The sequence below is a fragment of the Mustela nigripes genome, chromosome 2 (assembly GCF_022355385.1).
Source record: "Mustela nigripes isolate SB6536 chromosome 2, MUSNIG.SB6536, whole genome shotgun sequence".
NCBI classification, from domain to species: Eukaryota; Metazoa; Chordata; class Mammalia; order Carnivora; family Mustelidae; genus Mustela; species Mustela nigripes.
Genome location: NC_081558.1, coordinates 164610759 through 164632922, shown reverse-complemented (window position 1 = coordinate 164632922; position 22164 = coordinate 164610759). Strand labels below are relative to the sequence as shown.

The 22164-nt window shown below is 38.1% G+C and overlaps 1 protein-coding gene across 11 annotated transcripts in view; it reads left to right on the top strand.

The window, feature by feature from the left end:
* Positions 1-22164, top strand: part of BBX (BBX high mobility group box domain containing) — a 275777-nt gene that overhangs the window by 203328 nt on the left and 50285 nt on the right. For all 11 annotated transcript variants that reach the window (XM_059392031.1, XM_059392032.1, XM_059392033.1 and 8 more), the window contains 3 exons: positions 8598-8678; positions 11743-11817; positions 19346-19426. In XM_059392031.1, coding sequence (XP_059248014.1) covers positions 8598-8678; positions 11743-11817; positions 19346-19426 — 237 coding nt within the window. The remainder of the gene's footprint in view (positions 1-8597; positions 8679-11742; positions 11818-19345; positions 19427-22164) is intronic.

Here is a 22164-nt window from a genome sequence, read left to right as displayed (position 1 = left end):
TGTAGGGACTGAAGTCCACACATAATACAGAGAACAGCATGGATCCGTATTGGAAAGGACCACACTCCATATCCTGCCTGAGTCAGGGCCAGAAAGTCCTGAGTAGTACAGAAGGAAGGGTGGTTTGGGGACTAAAAGAAAATGTAGTAAGTTAAGGAGAGTAATCCTAGCTGCTGAGAAGGTTTGAGGCATCAGTATCTATTTAGTTGTGATGGAAGGCAAACTTTCAAATGTGTGGGAAGTATATTGGAGGTTAAGTCTGTGATTTTACAATGCCTAATTCTTTCCTTGGAACCAAAAAATAAGACAGTAGAGTCCTTCATCCTGTAAAATGGAGGTAATAATAACACCCACTTGGGGGGGGGGGAGTGCCTGGGTGGCTCAGTGGGTTAAAGCCTCTGCCTTCTGCTCAAGCCCTGATCCAAGGGTCCTGGGTTCGAGCCCCGCATTGGGCTCTCTGCTCAACAGGAAGTCCGCTTCCCTTCCTCTCTCTCTCTCTTTGCCTGCCTCTCTGCCTACTTGTGATCTCTGTCTGTCAAATAAATAAAATCTTAAAAAAAAAAAAAATACCCACTTGCCTCTAACTCCCAAGACACCTGTGAAGATTCATTAAGTAAAACCTATAAGGCAGTTTCACCTCTCCTGAAGAGCATTCTTGCAGGTTCCGAGTGTTATTAACCTATGTTATTCTAGGCATTTCATACATAACTTAAAAGCTTAAATTCTACAAGGCATCAGTCCTACAGGATTTCGTGTGCGTGCGTTACTGGCACGGCACCATGTGCACACGCACACATGCGCACACACACATGCAGGGCTCCTTATCCATCGATAACTGGTAGGAAATTGCAGTTACAATTTATTCTCAATCACGAGGTGCTTGAGAAGGAGACAACTTTTTAATACATGGTATAAATTACTGGGTAGGAAGTATGACTTAAGCAGAGTAGCTGAGTTAGCATAAAAAGTTAGTGGAGAAGATGCTAGCAAATGATGGTAACACTTCCATTATCAAGGGACTAGACAATTTGTATGTAAGGAGTGAACAGTGTAGTAACTGTGTGCCATCTTTTCACACATTCAGTCACATGGCAGGTATTTACCTAATGCTTACTATGTGCCAGTCCCATCAGAGAACAAACCCAGACATGATTCTGGACCGTCATGGAGCTCATGGGGTAATGATGCACAGGGTTTTATATACAGCAAATTCTTCACATACTTCTGACTTCAAAGGAGATTTCACTGATTTTGTTGATCACCATCTGCCTGTTCAAAAGTAAAACAGTTCATATATCCAAATTTCCATATGATTGAAACTTGAAAATTAAATACTACAAATTAAATATATTTTGTTTCATGTTCATAACATCAATCTCTCACTTCCTCCAGGGAGCCCGTCCTGATTAGTTGAGCCAAATTTGATTCCTCTTGTTCCTGATCGTTGCTTTTACTGTCAGTGTTATGCATTATAGCTTTTGATTATGTTTAGTTTTGTTCTTTTTATAAACTCTGTAATAAAAGTCTTTAATTTTTTTTTCTCATTGTATACAATGTGTAAGTCTTGATTCATCCAGAAGATGTTAAGCAACTTGAGGTCAGGAACATTAAATTTAACTGCAGGGCTCCTTACTTGTTTGTAGAGTAGTCACTGAACTATCATTTATTGAGTACTTCCTTCATTCCTGGTATCATTCTGAAATGCATTACCGAAGAGTAACTCGATCTCCACAACAACTCTGTGCGTTAAGTCTTCCTGCTTCACAAGTAAACATTAAGCCATTAAGTGAGGAAGTGGAAGCAGAGAAGGGCTAAATAACTTTCTCAAAGTTATTTTGAAGTGCAGAACTGGGATTTCAACCCCGGAGGACTGGGTTCAGTCCCCATGCGGTATCCGGGGCCTTTATGATTCATCCTCCACCCAGCCGATCCCAAATCTGGTTTCTTCTCCTTTCTTCCGTGGCACACCATGCTGGAGCTGTATAGGGTCGTTTCGTGAATGCTTTCTGGATCAGACACTGTGCTAAGCACTTACATGGATTATTTCATTTCATCCTCCAGCAAGCCCTTTGAGGTTGGTGTATTATTATTTATTATTATCCCCCTTTTATAAAGGGGGATAATCTGTCTAGGCTAAAGAGATTGCATAGCCTCTCCAAGATCATCGTGTGATAAAGTCCTGGTGTCAGGATTTACCTAGTCAGTCAGGTTTCCAGGCAATAGTAGGTTATAAGCAATTAAGGTTTTGTGGAGTCAAAAGTCTCAGATGGATTTTTGACTATCGTTGGCTCTCCCAACCCTCATGTTGTTCAAGGATCCATTGTATTTGTTATGAAAGATTATGTCCATGTTTTACACACTGAGTTTTAAGTTTAAAACAAACATTCTGATAAAATTAAAATTCACATGTCTTTATTATAATTTTTGACATAAGTGAACCAGGGGAAATTATTTTTCCATTGGTTGGTACATTTGAGCCTGTTTGATATGTGCCTTCTTAGGCTATTACTAATTTGTCTATTCCACTGTGCTTAAATGCACTGAATTCTCTACCCCTGCCCCCCCCCACCCCAAACTCTTACCCTGTCCCATCAAAGCTTTCATTTCACTTTTTTTTAAACTTCTAAACCTATCTCATGAGGAAATACCCTAGATTTACATTTTCTGTTACTTGCTTTCTGGGTGAAATCACTGCCCACTTTGACAACTGCTGGCTAGCCCCGCCTCGTTCACATATCAGCAGCCTGGGGCTCTGGGCTCATGGAATCCAGTCCTTTTGCCCAGCTTGACTGACAGGCATCTGTCCTTGCCGAGTGTCCAGGCCATGGTGCTCCAGACAGTGCTGAACTTGCATGGGCTCTTCAGTCTCTCCGAGATGGTTGGAGGGGTGGCAGGGAAGGTGGGCCGCATAAGAGCTGGGACTCAGAAAGAGGAGGGTGGAGAACTAGAGGACAGACGAGAAGGGGGTGGTTGCTGCTGTGCTGTGTGGCTAAGAGCTTGTTCTGTACGCCGTTGCGATCTGTCTCCGCATTGCCTCCTGAAGAAGGCAGAGTGCCGGTGTTGTCACGTGAGGAACTGGAAGCAGGAGCATGCTGTGATTTGTCTCAGCTACCGTGGCAGGTACTTGTAGACGTGGCCAGGAGCCCCTTCTGGACTCCTACTAGTGCTCTACTGCGTGGCTTAGAATGATGGGAGAACTTCACTCAGGCGCAGCAGGTGTCACCCCGGTAGCCCTGGGGTCCTGAGTTGAACCCCGGAGGCCTTGTACTCCTGGTTTGGGAGCATGCGATTCTGTGCGGGGTTATTTGGTGATGCTCCCCAGGGTAGCTCAGTACTCTGCCTAGTGGTGGCTGGGTCCTGGTGTCAGCTAGCCAAGTGCTGTGCTTCCGCACTCCGATTCTCTCTGACCTAATTTTAAGTTTAATTAAGGGTGGCTTTATTTTAATCCTTAAAAACATTTTGAAGGACTAACTTGGATGTAATATGCTTACATTTAATTCACCTGTGTTTAAGCACAAGTCCATTTCAGAGCTTCATTTAACATCTCCTATTAAATGCAAATTAAATGATCACTCAGGTACTCTGTTAGAGAAAAATACTTGGCAAAAGCTGTCAATTGTAGGAAAGGCTGGGGGAGGCTGAACGAGAGTGAGAATCAGTTCACTGGCCCTGGGCATCATGAGGAATCTTTACCCTTGAACTCTGAAACAGAATCCTCTTCTCCCTAACTCTCTCCTCCCACTGAAGACAACTACCCTGTGCATGCGTACTTTCCCTTCCCCCATCCTGAAACCCTTTCAGTGAAAGGCTTTCACTGACCTTAGAAATCCTGGCCCTGTCCAGACCCTTTCCCTCAGCCCTGACGTCCTTCCAGGCAATTACTGGGGCCTGGCAAATACCATCTCTGATTTAATTGGGGCCCCACATCTCAGTTGGTTTATTTTTTTAACCTTCTAATTGGTCTCCTGCCTCCAGTCACTTCTCAGCCAAGGTCATCCTGCACTCCACTGACAGAATTATCTAACTACCTATCTCTCATCATGCTGCTCCACTGAGTGAAAACCTTGGCTGGCTCCCCATTGCCTTCAGCCTAATTTTCAAACTTTGTAACAGAGAATTCAGATTTCTCTGTTTGATTCATCTCCCACTACACTCCAGGCTTCTACTCTTCGTCCGCACTGAGAAAGTCATTGTTTCTCAGCACACAGGGCACCTGCTTCCATACATTTCCTCCTGCTGCTACCACATCATTTGCACAATTCTGGTGTCTTCTCCTAGGCATATCTTAGATGTTACTGTCTTAATAACTTCTGCTTATTCCAAAAGGAGTGAAGGCTACCTACCGTACTCTGTCTTCAGAGGCCTTACCCTGCTACTGTGTTCTGCCACCGTGCACTTACATCTTAACTGTGTAGCTGTCCCCCACACTTGGATTATAAGCCACTTAAGGGCCAGACACTTTGCCTTAGTTATCATTTCATTCCCCAGCACATAATGCATACAGGTGGAATGTAAGCTGCTTAAAAGCAGTATGCAGTTTTGTGACTGGCACATAGTGGGTTTTTATTGAGTATTTGTTGAAGGAGTTGAGTATCAACAAATGTTTGAAGTAGCAAGGGCAGAACTGTATGGTTCAAATGAAACCAATGCACTTAACCCTTTTTGTTGACTGTGTTTATCCAAATCCAACTGTGTGGGGCTGCAGTCTTCAACCTTGTGAGGGAGGAAAAGGCTGGTGCTAATACCTAGCTTTCCAAAGCACTTCTCCTGCATCTCACTAGTGTGATCTTGTTTTATATCAGGAGGCGGGATCACATTTCTGTATCTTCTGTTTGCATGATGTCAAGTGTACTTGTGGGAAAAGATACTACTTTGTTGTAATCTTAATTAGGCTAATAATAACTCTTTCCTGGTTATTGAGAATTATGGTTAAATCAAAGGGAAGTTTGGATTTAAGGGACATTAACAAAACTTTGCTTTTAAGAATCCCCTTAGCTGTTTCTTACTTGGGCAGATAGCTACACCTAGTGGCTTTATGGATTATTTCAGAGACTCTAGGAAAAGCTTTTGGGGTTTTTTTCCTCCCTTTATTTAACCTCTGCTTATTTGGTGTCTTTTCTTTCCTCTTAATTAATGAAGCGGTATCTTTGACTCATATATTCTCTTATATTTAGAAAGTACGCTGGCCCCAGCATAGGAACGGAGATTGAGGAATTGATATTTATCCATAAAATGCAAATCCCCATATAATAAGTAATTTGGAGTACTATTAGTACAAATAGCAAGGTGATAAGGTCTGGGACCCTCTGACTAGAACTTAAATAGGAGCCTTGTGTGCAAAATACTCTCTTACTTTTATGTGGATATAATCCCAGATTTCTTTAACCAATGTGTATATTTATCAGTATATGCACAAATGTACACCTCTGCCTTGGATGCCTTATTTGTCAAGCACACAAGAATGAATTTCTACATACATACATTTTCCGTGTCATTGAGCCATATTTACATTTTGAGATTTCTGATGGAAATATGCCTAGCATGTATCACATGCATTTCTGCCTTTTAATAAAGCCTATATTTTATAATTATCCTTATCTTGACAACTTAGAACCATAGTTATAAATATTAATTACTTGAGTCAACTGAAGCCTTCAGGAGAAACTTTGAGACTCTTTGCTCTACTTTAATTTCTTTTAGATAGACCACAGTGCTTTACAAAACATTTGTGTCTGTTCACAGTTTTTTCTGTCCTCTCCCTGCCTTTGCTGCTGGCATTGGGTTTTTTGTTGTTGTTTGTTTCTTGTTTTTGTTTTTGCCACCCTCTTCCTATTATCCCCACTCAAGGCCCCTTATCATTTTGGCTTCAATTTCTGCTATGGACTAGAGGTAACCACACATCTAGTAGGATCCCAGTTCTCTTGGCTCCTGAATTTGTGCTGTTTACACCAAAAATATATGCTAAATTCACAGTGCCTTAAACTTATGGGTAAAGTTAAAGGTTACTGGATTTTGAGAGACATCTTTGAGGTGCATAGCTTAGTGATTCTGTTCTGCTATTTTAACCATTGGTCAGTCTTCGTTGTGTGATTCCTGGCCAGGTCATTGAGATTTCTTTGTTTCCACACACAAATAGAACCAAGGCAGTTAACAGATACTCACTGTACATCTGCTGTATATCTGGTATGTGGTGAGCACAAACATGCATATGTAGACTTCCTTGATTTCATAGCCCAATTAATATAATGTGTGGAGGATTACAATTGCCTTGATAATTACTCACATTTGAATTCTCTATTCAGATAGAAAGTTGTATTGATGACCATCCATTTTAATGATTTGCAGAGGGTCTCATTTAACTTCAAAATTTTGTGACTTGTATCGTTATGGCCAAATAATCTATAAACAGCACTTGGAGAGAGAGTTGACTTTTATTCTTATAGTTCATATGAACTCTAAGCCATAGGGTAACTAATCTTCTCATAACTGGTAACTGGTAACTTTATCATGTGTGGTGAAATAGCTATCTGAAGTAAGAATTTATATAATATAGACTTTATGCAGTTTAGCTACCCTAAATATATTTGATTCCAACTATCTTTTGTAGATTGTCACATGTGCAATCTATATTACTAAGTTTTAAGACCCTTCATAATTTTAATTTAATCCTAGGCTTGATTTTTAAAAAATTATTGATTATTTACCAAGATATCTGGAGCTACACATAAATGATTTCTTTATAAACCAAGATAGTGTTGATTTTTCTTCATCATTTCTTCATCATTCCTAGATAAAGCTATATTTTATTCAAGTATTCCTTTCAGTGAAGGAATCCTTTGTGGCTAGTAATTTCAGAGTTCGTTGGCCTTCTTTTTAGTGCATTTTGTGTCTCCTTGGCTTCAAATTCTTGGGAAGTAAATAATACCATTGATTGGGCCATTTGGTATACAATTTGTCAATTAGTCAAGTGATAGGGAGCTGGTCTTTGGCAGCCAGACCACAGGTGGCAAATGAAAGAAAGCTTCTGCACCTTCTCGAGTTCATCACTGGAAGAAGATGGCCATTACTCTTTCAAATACAGAGATGGCAATTGAAATTTCAGATGCTGGTTCCTGCCCAGTGACCTATGATAATGTTAGAGGAACATATCTTAAGTGTCTAATAAAGAGGTTTAGTGAGAAATTCCATTTTTAGGAACATAACCTGGGTGATTGTCATCTGTTTCCATAAGATTCAACCACATAATATAATCATTTGCAGCTCTTAAAATTACATTGGAAAAGCTTTAACAACACAGGAAAAATCATATAAAAAGCGTTCTTTAACTGTAGTACAGCGTCTCAATTTTGATGAAGTTATCTTATACAGCTGGAAGAATATATATAAGTATTAACAGTGCTTATCTTCTGGAGATAGCACTGTCGATTTTTCTTCTGTACTTCAGTTTTGGGGTTTTTCTCAGATTTGCAGCAGTGAACTTAGATTATTTTATTGTCAGAAATATGTTTATTTAAAACTATTTTTAACTTGTTTTTCTCTGTAATAAAACATAACTTTTTCCCTAAGACTTCCTAACCTTGTCACATAGGAAGGGAACTAAGAGGACACACTGATTTAGGATTTAGAAGACACGTCAAACTTTTTTTTAGTTTATTTAAAATACTTGTTGACCTTGTGAGCAGGCAAAGTTGAACATTCTTTATTAAACAAAGCCCTAGGAAGAAGATGAACAATAAACAAATATTTATGCCTTGTGGTGATAGAATAAGGGGATTATTGAATTTGGGGGAGAGGAGATATTGTTTACTTCTCTGGTCCTTAGTTCCTTCACTTGTAAAAAGGGTTAGATGAGAGGAATAATCGTACTGTTCTCTCAACATTCCTTGACTCTCAAGACATTTGAATTACAGTTGGCTGTCTATGTGATTATGTCACCCAAATGGCAGAGATAGGTCCTGACAAGTGTGTGTGTCCTGACAAGAGTACTTGATTAATAACAAGAATTTTTTTTAAAATCCAGTGGTATTTCTATAAATGTTGTTAGTAATAAAGATCGCAAATAAATATTATAGAGCCCTAAATGTTTACCCAATGCAGTGACTAGTGCAAAGAAAATATGTATAATAAAAGAAAATATTCTTAGGTAAATACTATTCTATGATTAGGGTTTGTGTATAAACACATGAACACCTAGAAAACCAGAATTTGATTTTAGTTTTGTTTTTGCAAATGTTTTATATTATCAAATCCCATTTGTGTTTTCATGCAGTTCAATGATACAAAATATTGAGGAAACATAGAACACAAAAAAAGTAGGTATTTTTTGGAATTGGTGACAGAAAGCCACCAATGGATATTAACTTTTCTAAAATGCATTGTCTTGTCCATCTCCTGCTTTTCATTGCATTATTGAACTGTTGGATGGCGCTTTGTATGAAACTTGGTGGACTGTAACTGCTATTTTGTCATAGTTTGCCTCAGTTGGGTGAATGAAAACTATTCTCTTCTCCAACAGGAATGTTTGAAGTGGCATTTGTCATCTGTTGTCTTCCAGAAACTATCTCTATGATGTCTCATACCATCTTTCTTCGTTTCAGATATCCTCTGGCACTTGTAGACAGGATGTTTCAGAATCCCCTGAATTACGTCAGAAGTCCCCATTATTTCAGTTTGCTGAGGTAATGTATTACAGTTCATACTTAATGAGATTATAATGTGAGCTTAAATTTAGACTGATGACAGTAACTTAAAGTACTGAAGAATTCTCCTTAGCTTACTTAACGTAGATGGGAAAAGAGAGTCAAATTTTGGAAAAGGTATTTTGGAACTCCAGAGTCTCCTAATTAAGGAATAAATTTATGTACTTTATGTCTATAGGAGCTTGTTATTAAGTCACAGTAAATATATTTAAACTGTACCATTGATTTTTGTTTATGAATATAGTAAAATTCAGGATACAATTTAATTATTGTTAGAACTCTGTCATTTATTAGCTGTTAATTTATCAGGTGCTAAATCAGAAGATGTAATCCACTCATGGTTATTGGCTATGCATTCCTTTCTTTTTTTTAAGTACCCTTTGCTCTTAATTGAGACATTAGCATGCATTTGGCAATTTTCAAAGTCCTGTGTCTTTTATCAAACCTGTTTGACTCAATATGTTTCTAACATTGCTTCAGAGATGTGCAGGAAAGCATATTATCCTTAATAGGAAGTCTGTAAGGTTAAGACTGCTTCCCAAAATATCTTCGTTTATCATAGAACTTAATATGGAGCCATCATTATTAATTTTCTTAAACCTTAACCCAACTGATCTTCCCGTGATCATTTGAATTGTCTTTTATACTAGACCTTCTCTCACACTGTCCTGATAAAACCCTTCCTAACATTTGCCATTGTGTTAGGTTTTGGACAAAGAGAACATATTTTTAGTTTCAGATTTTTTTTTTCCCTCTCCAGTGCCCTTTTCTGGTGGTTCTCAACATTTTATTGGCAAAACTACTGTTCACAAAGGCAGAGGCCATTCCTTTTCAGACATTGTTTGTAATATGTGTAAATGCCTTGCTGGTATCACCAGAATGTTAGAATACGTATTTGCTCACATATTCCTTATCTATCACTTTTCTTTCTGACCGTGTGAGATATGCTGTGAATTACAAATGTTTTGTATATTGTTTCCTTAAGAATTTAATGTCAGAGAGGATTCGCTGTGCACTCAGTTTTTAAACAGTAGTTGTAGAGATGTTAAATAATCTTGGTCCCAACTTTGAAAGCAGAGATGCTTGACCAGGGGCCCCTAAACCTCAAAAGATCTAATGAAAACCCTAAAATTTCCTGTGAACATTTAGGTGTGTTGGCATACGTGCATTTTTGTGGATTCTATAGCACACCTAGGAGTCCAAAGAGATCCCTAACTCTTTTGCTTTTATATAAAGAGTCCCTATCTCAAATCTGATACTTCTTCAGGAGCTCTCTATTCATGTGATTAACTGAGTATCTCTTTAACCCAATATTAATTTACAAGTAAATCCTTTTGTTTAGAAACTTGTAAAATGCTTTTCAAAAATCTAGATGGTTGATGATGGTGTTTCTCTTCATTTCATTCATCTTAACCCTCAAAGAACTGTAGGTTAGGCAATTAACCTAGGCATAAACTAATTATTTTCCTAACTTATATTGAGGGTGCATGGGAATGAAAAATGCTCTCTGAAGTAAGACCTACCCAGGACTTCAGGAAAATCCTTGTGGATTCATATTTGCAGTCTGTCACACTTGCACATGGAGCTCATTTGAAATGATAGGTTTCATGGTCTAACCAAGAAGAGTGTAATTTTACCTTAACATGTCTTTAAAATACTTGGTTAAATTTTATTTATCCACAATGGTCTGTTTATATATAGTTTGTTAAATAGATCTGGATTTATTTTTTTTTTTTTTTACTGATACTTATTCTAAAGATGCTTATATGTCTCATTATAGTGGCATTAAAATTTTCTTAATGGCTTCAGCAGTGAATAAAGTCAGTAGTTCCATCAGTCTCTTTTCTTATTCTGTCTCATCCCTAAACATTACTTTGATACTATTTCACTGACAGCCTCCATGGTTTTTCCAACCAGCTTAACTTAATTAAGAGGAAAAAAAACTACTTCTCTGATCGAAGAATTCTGATTAATTAAGGTGCATTTGTTGCTTAGTAGGTACCCTTTGATGGAGTTGGTGAGCACAGTTAATTGAAGGAAAATACTTTTATGGGACCGGGAATGGACTGAATTCGTAACGCCCAGGCCTTTTGCTCTTGTAACTCACTTTCTCCCCATTTTGTAGCTGGATAGAAGTCTTTTTCACTTTGGAAGCAAAATTAATAACTGACCTTGTTCTCAAAAGATCTTTGAAAAGTATTTCCATGGGGCCATCAGAGCAAACTTTTAAAGAGGCTACCATAATTACCAAGTGGAAAGGAAAGGCCTCCTAGTAGAACCAGCTGTGTGGTATGGCAGAATCCTCTATCCACTGTCAGATGCCTGAAGAGTGAGGATGAGAGAGAGTGTGTGTATGTAGGCATGCATGGTGTTGCAAAAGAAATGCTATTCCTCTTCAGTGAATAATTTATTGAGTGCTGGTGCAATGCCAGTGTCTTCTGTAGCTTTTCTTTTCCCCGTAATCCTGTAAAATGGGGATTATTCTCTTCATCATTATCATCAATTTATAGTTGGGAAAAAATAAGTTTTAGAAAGATAAGCTGAGCTGCCCAAGTTCATGTAGCTGGTGAGGAGTCAGCTAAGATTCAATCCCAGATACCCAGAGCCACATCCATATGCTTCTCCAACACTGTTTCCCAGCTGCCTCTCAACAGAGAACAGCTTGGGGGGAGTGGTGTAGGGAAGAGAGAGCAACTGGCTTTTCTTGCAGCTTCCAGCTTTTAATAATATTTTTTAAAATATATTGAAATAAAGCAGTTCATCTCACGTCTCCTCCACGGCTGGCTGCAGCATACCTGATACCCTACAAGAGACATGGCAAATGAGCCAAACTTGGTCTTTTGTTCTTCCAGTCATCTGTTTTTAGAAACATGGCCTTTGTCTTCCTTTATCATTTATAAATACTGTTCTTCTAAAAGGCATTAAGGGTGATGATTCATGTCTTAATCTTTATCAGTGTCTACAGTGGAAATATATGGCAGAATCTATTAGTCTGATATGAGAAAATGTCCTTGTGCATTAAAAATTACTTGTTTCCTTTCAGATATCTTCAAGTTCATCCCACCCTGATACTCCTTCAAAACAGTGTCAAGCATCAGCCTTGTTTCAGTTTGCAGAGGTATTGCCTCTTTTTTTTAAATGATTATTGGGTTGAGAAACTTACTGAGCTCAGGAAATACTAGAATGGAGTTTTAATAACATACAATGAACTTTAGGCATGCCTCTTGCCATTATGAATATAATGCACATAAGGGAATACTTAATGCTTTTTGCTGCCTTTGCTGTAATCATAGATCAGCTCCATATTTTGCATTCATTTTATAAGCATTCATTACGGAGTTCATTTAGAATAGACACTTTCCAGTAATTCATTTGTTTCATTTTACCTTGTTCTTAATTTATTTTAAAAGCTTTGGAAAAAACTGCTGTCCACATCCATAGGATTCCAATTTATTAAATGTTTCCAGTAGTGAAATTAGATGCTGTGATTTATGAAAGACTCACAGTGGATGCAGTGGTGCATCTTTAATAGCATTTAATCCCAGGTTTAGAGCAGGTCAGCTCTCGCAGGATCTCAGATTTCTTTGGTTTATCAGCCAGAGAGAGAGCATACACCAGAGAGTGCTCGCTTACTTAGTTGGTGTGGAGAAGCACATCTGACATGCTTGCCACAAAATCCCTGGCCTCAGCCATAGGCTGCTCATTTATGATGAGCACTCTATGACAAGTAATAAAGTGTATACAGGTCATGAAAATAAGATGGTGTCTGCCCTAGGTCTTTCCCCTTCTTTAGTAATTCCAACCAAAAATATATATCATAAACTAAGCAGTTTTTTGAAGGGTTGAGCGAAAATGACAAGCAGTACCGTTCTGTTTAATATTGATGTATTGAATCATTTTGATTCATTTGAATAAAGAATGCTGCATAAATGAAATGTAAAATGATATCCTTTTGGCAGGAGAAAACCCAGCATGCTACTTTGAAAATGAGGAAAAATTACTTTCAGCTTTTATATTAAAAAAAGGAAATACTGCTGCTTCTTGGGACATTAGGGTCAGCCACTGTGACTTTATGCCACCAGTTGGCTTGGTTATCAGTTGGGATTCTCTGCCACAGTATTTGCTTTAGTTGTTGAGGGCTATTCTATAAAACTGGTAACAAAAATGTCATATAATACTACCACTTAGGAAGAACAATTTGCTTGATGAATCTGAATAAATTAAGATTTTATTATAATCTGTCATTATGATAAGCAGACTGTTATTTCCAGTCTGAGGAAATTGTTTTAATATTTCTTGCAGTTGGTAACATCCATTTATTTGATACTAGTAATTTTTTTTAAGAGTTAAAAAGGAATTTTGGTTTGGTGACTAAATTTGGTTTTAATCTTAGTACTTAAGCCAGCCCCACGCAACTTAAGCCAGCCCCACGCAACTTTTTAGAAATATTTTCCTCAAAACAGAAGGTATTTGCCATACATTCTGTTTGATTAAATTCTACATTCTGTAGCTGGATTAGAAAGGTAATGGCTCATCTTTGACACACCTGATATACATTAACTACCAAGAGTATTCAGCTTCATTTAAAATGTCAATATGGGATATCACAGCTGGTGTTTCCAACAGTTATCTCCACTCAGAGCGTGATTGTTATTTAAGTGATACTATTACCATATTTATGAGGAGTTCCTGAAGCCCTGGGCAGCTCTGAGGGCCTAGTTTGATGATGTAATAGCGACTGCCACTTGATTCTGGAGAATGAGATCCGATTAATGCTTCCTTGCTGCTAAGTATGCTCACTCCTTAAAGCATGAGAACAGTTTTTTCTTCCCTAGGAAAGAAAAGAACCTTTTCTCACTTAAGACCTATGCAGGGAGATGTGTACAGATTTCACTCCTCTACTCAGTAGCACTGGTCTTCTGAGGGTTTTGGGTTTTGATCATGAGAGAGGATTAAAAAATTGTTAACCTGATAATTATTAGTGCTGTTTCAAGATCTCATAACAGAGGAAGGCATGTGCAGTCGGAAAACCAAAATGAAATGTTTTGCCCGAGAATCAAATGTAATTCCCCCTGTCAACTCAGTATATTGTTTTTCCTGGTTATATTTTGCATAGATTGATAATATGAGCCGTTTTCATTCCTAAGCCAATTAAATTATTATACTCTCGGTTATTGTTGTGATAGGGGCCCCCAATGTGAAACAACAATCTGGTGAAAGCCGGTGACACAGGTGGTGACAAGAATCCACAGATTGTTTGGCAGAACAAAGGAGATAGAAGTTTATGGAACATACTGGAAGGGAACAGTAGGCAGATTCGGGGAAGAGAGGCTGTCTGCAGAGGCAGGGTGTGGGGGCTGTTTGGAGGAAAGGTGAGGATAAATAGCCCATGGGCCAATGAGGGCCTCTGGATATTGTGAGGTGGGTCCAGTGGGCCCGTCTATATCCATCCAGGGGGTCGTGATAGGCCTTTTCTACAGTCCATCGCTCAAGCCTTTTTGCCTATAAAAGTGGCCTCTACAGTTACTACTTGTAACTGTTACATATGATTATATAAATTGAGTACACGGTTCTCTGAGGATATATAACTTCTCTAGTCACTTGTCTCAACTGGCCCAAGAGAACCTTAAGTTTCAGTCTCTGTCATCGTAAGATCTGACCACATCGTTAGCCTCATTTGGGGTTTGGTTAATTCAAGGCCAAACAAGAGCTAACAAGATGAACTAATAAAATTATCTACTAAAATCTGCTATAAGCACATATATTTCAGTAGAAATAGAACAGGCTGTAATTACTAACTATAATCATATCCCTAAAGCCTTTATAATTATTTCATGTAACACCTATCACCTTTGAGAAAACAGAAAGATTCTTGAAATTCTTGTTTTAATTAGTTTATAGTAAAGGTTCTCAAACTTGAAAAATGCATTGGAGTCCCCTCAAAGGCTTCTTCAAACAGATTGCGGGGCCTCACTTCCAGGGTTTCTCATTTATTGAGTCTGGTGTGGGGCCTCAGAATTTGCATTTCTAACAAGTTTTCCTGTTGGAAACCACAATTTGAGACCACTGCTCTATAGTATAATTTTTACTCTGAGTTATTAGCTCGTCCTTGTTAAGGTACTTCCTAGTATCTCTGGGCCTTATAGGAAAGGGATGAAGAGAAAAAAGGACGGGCACATAATAGAACTCTACTCAGGAACCCACTTGGACCCCCTCTCTTTTCAGAGGGATTTCAGTACACTTAGAGAAAAGTGAGTGTTTCTATGATTAGGAAACGATTTAGTCTTTAAAAATGTTTAGCTTTGTAATATTAAGGTTAGGCATGCAAAATTCCTAGAGTCCATTCCTGCTAATTTGATTTACAAACATATATAACTCTAGGAAGAGGTTAGCTAGATCTTCTCTTGGCACAGGGCCATTTATTGTGGAAAATAGAGACACCCTTTTTAAGAAACAGTCAGCCCTGGGCATTTCTTTAAGTTGAAGTGGTTTTTTTCTTTATTAACCAAATTTGATAGTTTCAAAACTCATTGAAGTTAACAAACTTGGAATCATGAACCTGAATAAAGAACATTTTGTTTATATATTCCTCATGAAAGGTTTATGTTTAAAGGGAGGAAAATACATCTACTTGACAAGATCTAGAAAGAAATACAGAGTACAGAGCCTGTCCCCCATTTCAGCCTGTCTCCAATCCTTGCTGATACTCATACCTCACCTACATTCAGCTGGGCCCACTTTGAAGAGCTGTCGTGCTTCCAGGCTCTGATCCATTACATTGGTCAAAATGAGTTTCCTATCTGCATCTTTTGTTGTTTACAGGTAGAGTGACACATCCATCACATTTTAGATCTTATTTACTGTAGACTAATAACCACATGTAATGCCAGAAGGGAGCTATTGTCTTCTATTATTTAAAGAGTCTGAAAGCCATGACCAGTTCACATGTTCTTCTGTTGTGTGGCTGACTCTTACACCTAAAATAGATCTTTGCATTGAAATATTACATATTTTCTTTGAAGACAGAAAACTAATCTGGATGATTTATACCAATAAGTTTGGACATTAAAACTTCCCTTAGAAAGTATTTACTTTGCCAGTATAAATACAACCATCATCTCACCAAATTTAAGACATTGCCACAGTTGGATATAAACAATAGGTGCAAATTTAATGCATTCATTTTGATGATGGACTGTTCAATATGTTACAGAATATTACACTCGACAAAAACCGTATACTCACACTGCAGCTAATCAGTATGAAAGTATTATGTGTTTTATTAGAAGCATTAATATTTCTTTTAAGGTAAGAAAGACCAGTCATCCCATACTGTTCATTTGGGGTTTTTTAAAAATATTTTTTTATTCATTAAGTAATTATCAGTCATTCCTTACCAGGCTGCAGTGTTTTATGATACCCCTCATAATTGCAAAAAACATCCACTATTACCTAATTTGCTTTTGATCTTTACTACCTGTTTCCTTGGTGTGGTTCCCCTACCTCAGGCAGCTATAAAATGAGCAGTTTAACATCCAGGATGATCATTTTTCTTAGCACTTTCGCTGTACTTCACGTACTATTACACCCTTGTTTATCCAAACAGTATATACTAGCCAGAAGAGAGACTGTGGTGGAGTTAACCGATTGGCAAGTGCCATCCAGTTTGAGGACAATAAAAAAGCCAAGAATGTACTATTCAATATGGTCCACTAGTGTCCCCTACCCAGAAGTAAAACATAGCATGTACTTCCCTCTACCAGGTGACCAGACATTGGAAAAAAAAATATTAATGGTATTGTTCTTACTTGAAAGGATGTGTAAGTCTCTTAAATAGGAAAAAAAAAATGGTGGGCATCTGCAGTAGTAGCGCAACTCAGCATTATACAAATTCTAATGAAGCCGATCAGATTAGTAAGAGAAAATGTGTAAATAAAAAGACAAAATCTTGAGGAAAAGCATTTATGGGATCACCAGAGAAAGGAGAACAATAAGGAATGGGGGTGGGGAGGATGGGTAGGAAGAAAACCAGGATTCTCCAGCAATGGAAGCCCAGAGAAGAGTTTCTCAAAGGAAGGGTCAGCCACATCAAATGTTGCCAAGAAATCAAGATAAGGACCAAGCATAGCATTTACAATGCCCAGTTTTTCTTCATGCCCCCTACACCAAAAAAAATTAAGAAGCCAAAGACGCTTTTAGAAAGCCTATCTCACCAGAGTTACTCCATGAATATTGTATTGGTTGCTGATTCAGGAAGTGTTGGGCTACCAAAATACATTGAACCTACCCCACAGGAGCTCCTTTGGAAATGTTCCTTAGACCTCCACATAGGAAAAAATCCTCCCATGGGTAATGAGGGAACTAGGCCTTACGAGACACAGATGGCGGTTCCTTTTGAAAGGTGAAGAACCATTCTCAGGCCTCAACTCAGACAACTGTGCATAAAGTCGGGTGGCAGACAGTGCAGTCGGACTTTCTTCATCAAGCCCACAGTTGACCACACACAATGTGTGGTACTGAGTGAGGAGCATAAACCTCCAGCAACACAGGTGACAGCAGAGGGCGCCATTGGGAGATCTAGAAGTGCACCCCATCCTGGCTTAGTGCAGCAATGCCACACTCGCCGGCCCGCTAGTGATTCTGGAGAGTGTCCTGTGACTATGTGATAGATTAAAATTCTACAGATTATTAGAAATTATCCTCTAACATTGCAGTTTTTAATTCCATTCCTACTTCCGTATGTAACAAATTTTTAAAACTATACTAAGAAAGTTTATTTTTATTCATGTTACTAATGATAAATTCTTGTTAATAATTGCACCATTTATTGAGAGCATAATATGAACCCAGCACTTTGCCAGACTCTTCATTAACATAAAATCTAAACTTCACAACAGTAATATGGGGCAGGTATTACTGATTCTGTTTTGAAGATGAGGTAGAGGAGACTCAGAGTCTTGATTATTTTGTTAAGTCAGCACAGCATAAAATAATGAAGACGTGTCTGCCTGACACCAAGATCATGTTCTTTCATTTATACAACCTTGGTTCAAAACACTGACATCTATATTCAGTATTTCATTCCCTCAAGTCATTGATAGGTGATGTTTTTTCTCTTAGTTTAGTGATAAGGTGAGTAATTAAATTCAGCTTGTCTAGAAAAAAATAGAAGTGGCACATATCAGAGAAAATTTAGCTAGAAGAAAATATTCCAGACTTCAGAAAGATTGAGCCCCATTTAGTTAATTTTCAAATAGGTTTTTGTTTGTTTGTTTGTTTGTTTTTTAGGATTTTATTTATTTACTTGAGAGAGAAAAAGAGCAGGAGTGGAGGGGGCAGGGGAGCAGAGGGAGAAGGAGAAGCAGACACCCTGCTAAGCGGGGAGCCCAATGTGGGGCTTGATCCCAGCACCCTGGAGCCATGACCTGAGCCAAAGTCAGATGCTTAACCGACTGAGCTACCCAGGTGCCCCTCCCACTTATTTAATTTTCTAAGAAGAAGTGGTTGAGATAAATAGCAAAGAACTGTTAAAATTGATAGTACCTAGGAAGAAAAAAGTCCTTATTCCATAAACTAGCCCCTTCTAAATGTTCCGGGTAGCTTATTAAGTATTTGCCTCTACAAAGAGAAAATTCTCTCTAGCAGTAAGCTCCCAGTCTCTCTCCGAGCTGACAGCTCCCCAGAACTCCCTGTGGGAGTTGGGGGTCACCTGTAAGGATGCAGACACCAGGCAGGACTGCTTCCTAAACTGAACTAAGAGATACCTCTGTCTTAAATTGAGAAAGAATTCAGAATCGCCAAGAATATGAAAAGCTTTACACCAGAGCTAGCTCCTCTAATGATGACAGGACTTCTCCAGGAGAAGAATACTTTATAAAGATCCTTAAGAATGTATGTCCTCAGCTTCTTACTAAGTAAGGCTAGAAATAGAAAATAAAGTGTTCGTATAAGAATGAAGGACAGTGCAGTTACATGTTATGGAACAGCTGCTCTTTGGTCACATTTGCAGGAGAGCTTGTGGGTAGTGTAACGGTGTATGTGTTGGTATGCCCCAACATAGGCCTTAACTCTCTGACTTAGAAGTGTGGTCTTGACTATCCATCTTTATATATGCTTGAGAACGTTCTCTCAGAGCTAGGGCCAGTGTTTATGTAAAACTCATAGCGTCCCCAGCTCCTGCCGTAATTCCCTAGTTCATTTATATTCGATTCTCAAAAAAGTATTTGTTGACTAACAAGGCTGTCTTTGCCAAATACATACCTAAAGAACAAAATGGGACAAAACTTGTTGCTTTGGTACAGACGAAATGACTCTAAATCCCTTGTATTTGGCCAGCTGATGAGTTGGTGTTTGTATAGAAATGGAAATGTTTATCTTGTAAGTTTAAAGCCTGCAGTATAGAAGATAATACTCTTATCAATTAACCGCTGTCCCAGCCACGCCTGGTTTTTGTTACTGTTTTTGAGGTTGTTGATTACATTTGGTTTCAAAAATTGTCCCAAGTAGGACACATTTAAAATTTCTTGATACTTGGGAATGGTGATGTTCTCATAAACAAAAGAAAGTTCTTGGGTGTGTGTGAAGAGGAAACAAAGATTCTGATAACACAATTAACATTCTTTATGTGAATTGTTTTTTCAATATAGATTTCTTCGAACACTTCACAATTGGGTGGTGCCGAGCCTGTGAAGCGCTGTGGGAAGTCCGCACTCTTTCAACTGGCAGAGGCAAGTTTCTAACAATATTTAGAGATAAGATCTGCAGAGGTGGAACCCACAAAAAAAGTTCATCATTGCAGCATTCTTTAAACTGTGCCATTTCACCAGTGACCAGACTATGGTGTTAGGTCTAATTTTCAGCCATGAGAGGGTTAGCTTTTTCATAGGAAAAAAAAGTTTTGTTATGAAAAGTCAGTAAGCACAGAAAAAGGGGACACAGGGAAATTGCAGAATCTTTTTTCACAGGTAGTATTGTAAAATAAGGTCAGTTTTTGTCCCACACTGTGAAGTAAGTCCAGCCTGGACCCAGGAGAATGGCCTGAGTCATGTTTCTCTCCTCAGATTCTCCTATTAACATCCTTAAATTCCTAGAAGACACTACTTTTAAACCAGGTGGTTGATGTTTTAATTTGGGGGTGTTTTTCTTTGTTGTTGTTTTTGTTGTGGGGTGGGTTTTTTTGGTGGCTTGTTTTTTAAGTGAAGAACTCAAATGACATATTTTAAAATCTGATTTTGTAACACCTGTCAGTTGTATGCTTGATATGATGTGGGTATAAAATGCCACTGTTCCTTTGGCAAAGTAGAAAATGTGCTTTTATAAATCTGTGAGGAACAGAGAGCCCTCGCTTGGTGGGGGATGGGGTTGGTGTGAAAGGTGCCAACAGCAGTTGGTGGTAGAGTGTAGGCAGGGACCATGGTTTTCTCTGCCTCCCTGCTGCTGCTCTGCCTTTTTTCTGTGAAAGAAATATCTGTAGCACTAGGACACGATAATAACAGTTTACTTTTTCCGTGAGACAAATTAGGAGGCACAAGATGGGTGACCAGATATCTCTTATATTGAACTTTTTCTTTTCTTTCATTTTTCTGGCTTCCTTCCAGTTAGTTCCTTCTGAGGGTGTGTGTGTGTGTGTGTGTGTGAGAGAGAGAGAGAGATACGGTTCTTTTTATAAAGCCTTTGTAGTTTATTAAATTTAATGGGACAACCTATCATTTTTTAAATTTTATGGTAGCTTATATCATAAAAATCTAGGAGTTTTAAATGTGTTTAAATGAAGCTTTTAAAGTCTAGCCAGACCCACATTAGAAATAGAAAAATACAGAGGCCTGAAACAGTAAAGTATATAAACAGTGGAACAAATGAACCCTTTGTTGTCTGACATTAAGCTGACATGGTTCTTGTTAGACAAAAATCAGACCCAAATAGAGGTCTACAAATGACTAGAAAACTTCCAAAGATCTTAGGAATCATTTAAAAAAGAACCGAGTGAGTCAGTGGCCAAGTACTACTTCAGGTAAAACTGAAACAGTAAAGATCTGGCAACAAGTGCTCCTTTGGAGTTGGAGCAAACAACTCTTTGTAAAGAGAGACTACAAGGTGATGAATTTAGTTATTTTTAAGAGCCTATAGATTGTCAAGACAATGTATTTGAAAGAAGTGACACCTTTTCTTAAATAAAATGAATGTATGGTGCTCTCTGCATTTCCCTGTTTGTGTGTGCTCACACATGCACATTTACATACAAACATAATATATACATAACAACACTAAATTGTAAAACAAGTTAACTCTCATGTTAATGTATCTGTAATGAATCATTTTATACTAGAAATATATGATTCTTTCAGGTACTTTGCTATGGAGGGTGCTAGAGAGATGATTTTGTCTTCTCATTTTCTTTCTTTGGCATAACCGTTATAAGAAAAAAAAGGATTCCCTATTAAATCAGAGCTCATTAAAAAGAACATTCTTCTAATTTGTAGGGATGCATCCCAAATATGAAACAGATGCTATGGTTTAACAGATGTTTGAATGCTGGTATCATAATTTTAAAGGGGTAAAATGACTGCAATAAGCCTATTCCAATTATAGCAAATCAGCTTATACTCAGACTTGGTTTCTTGTAACATCTGAGTAAAAATATATGCTTTTGATAAAACAGGGTCGCTAAAAAATAATTTACCAAGAAAATCTCACATTATTATTTGCACCACATGAATATCATACCATAATGCTAATAGACTGTTTTAGAATAACATTCTAAATCCTTCCCAGTTTCTAATTAAACATAAATATGTGCACAATGGATTAATCAGCATCTCCAAATAATCACCAGTAGAAATATGCTTCCTTAATTTTTTTTATTCCATGTGTATTTGATAATCATTTTTCTTTTTTTTTCTTTTTCTTTTCTTTTCTTTTATTTCTTTTCAGTGTTCCAGCATTCATTTTTCTTGAACTGAATATAATATTTAATTATTTTGGGTATCTCTTGAAATAAGTATAACAGGATATGGAGGAGGATTTTTCCTCTTGCCCAGAATTGGTGCTGTTTTCTGAAATATGGAAATACAGCTTTAAAGTCACACATACCAAAGGGAAATCCACCAGGAAGCCACCTTTAATGTGGGCCAGATACTCTTTTGGGATTTATAAAGAGATGGTCTGATCCAACTACTGCCCCATATGCCATTCCAGGGGTTTCTCCTTTCATTCCCATCCTAACCCCCAAGTCATCAGTGGTGGGGGGGGGGGGGTGGCTATCAAAGACTTTCCAGTCACCCAGAATATTTTGGCCTTTCTCCCTGTCCTGAGGAGGAAAGAAAAGAAGTGCTTTCCACTCTTTATCCCTGCCCCATATCAAGCAAAGTGAAGGCAGCTCTAAGAAAAACTTTGTTAAAGATCAGAGGGTATCTGCAAGAGGTATCTTCTCATTCTTTGATTAGAAGCAGGAAATGTTGTAGACATA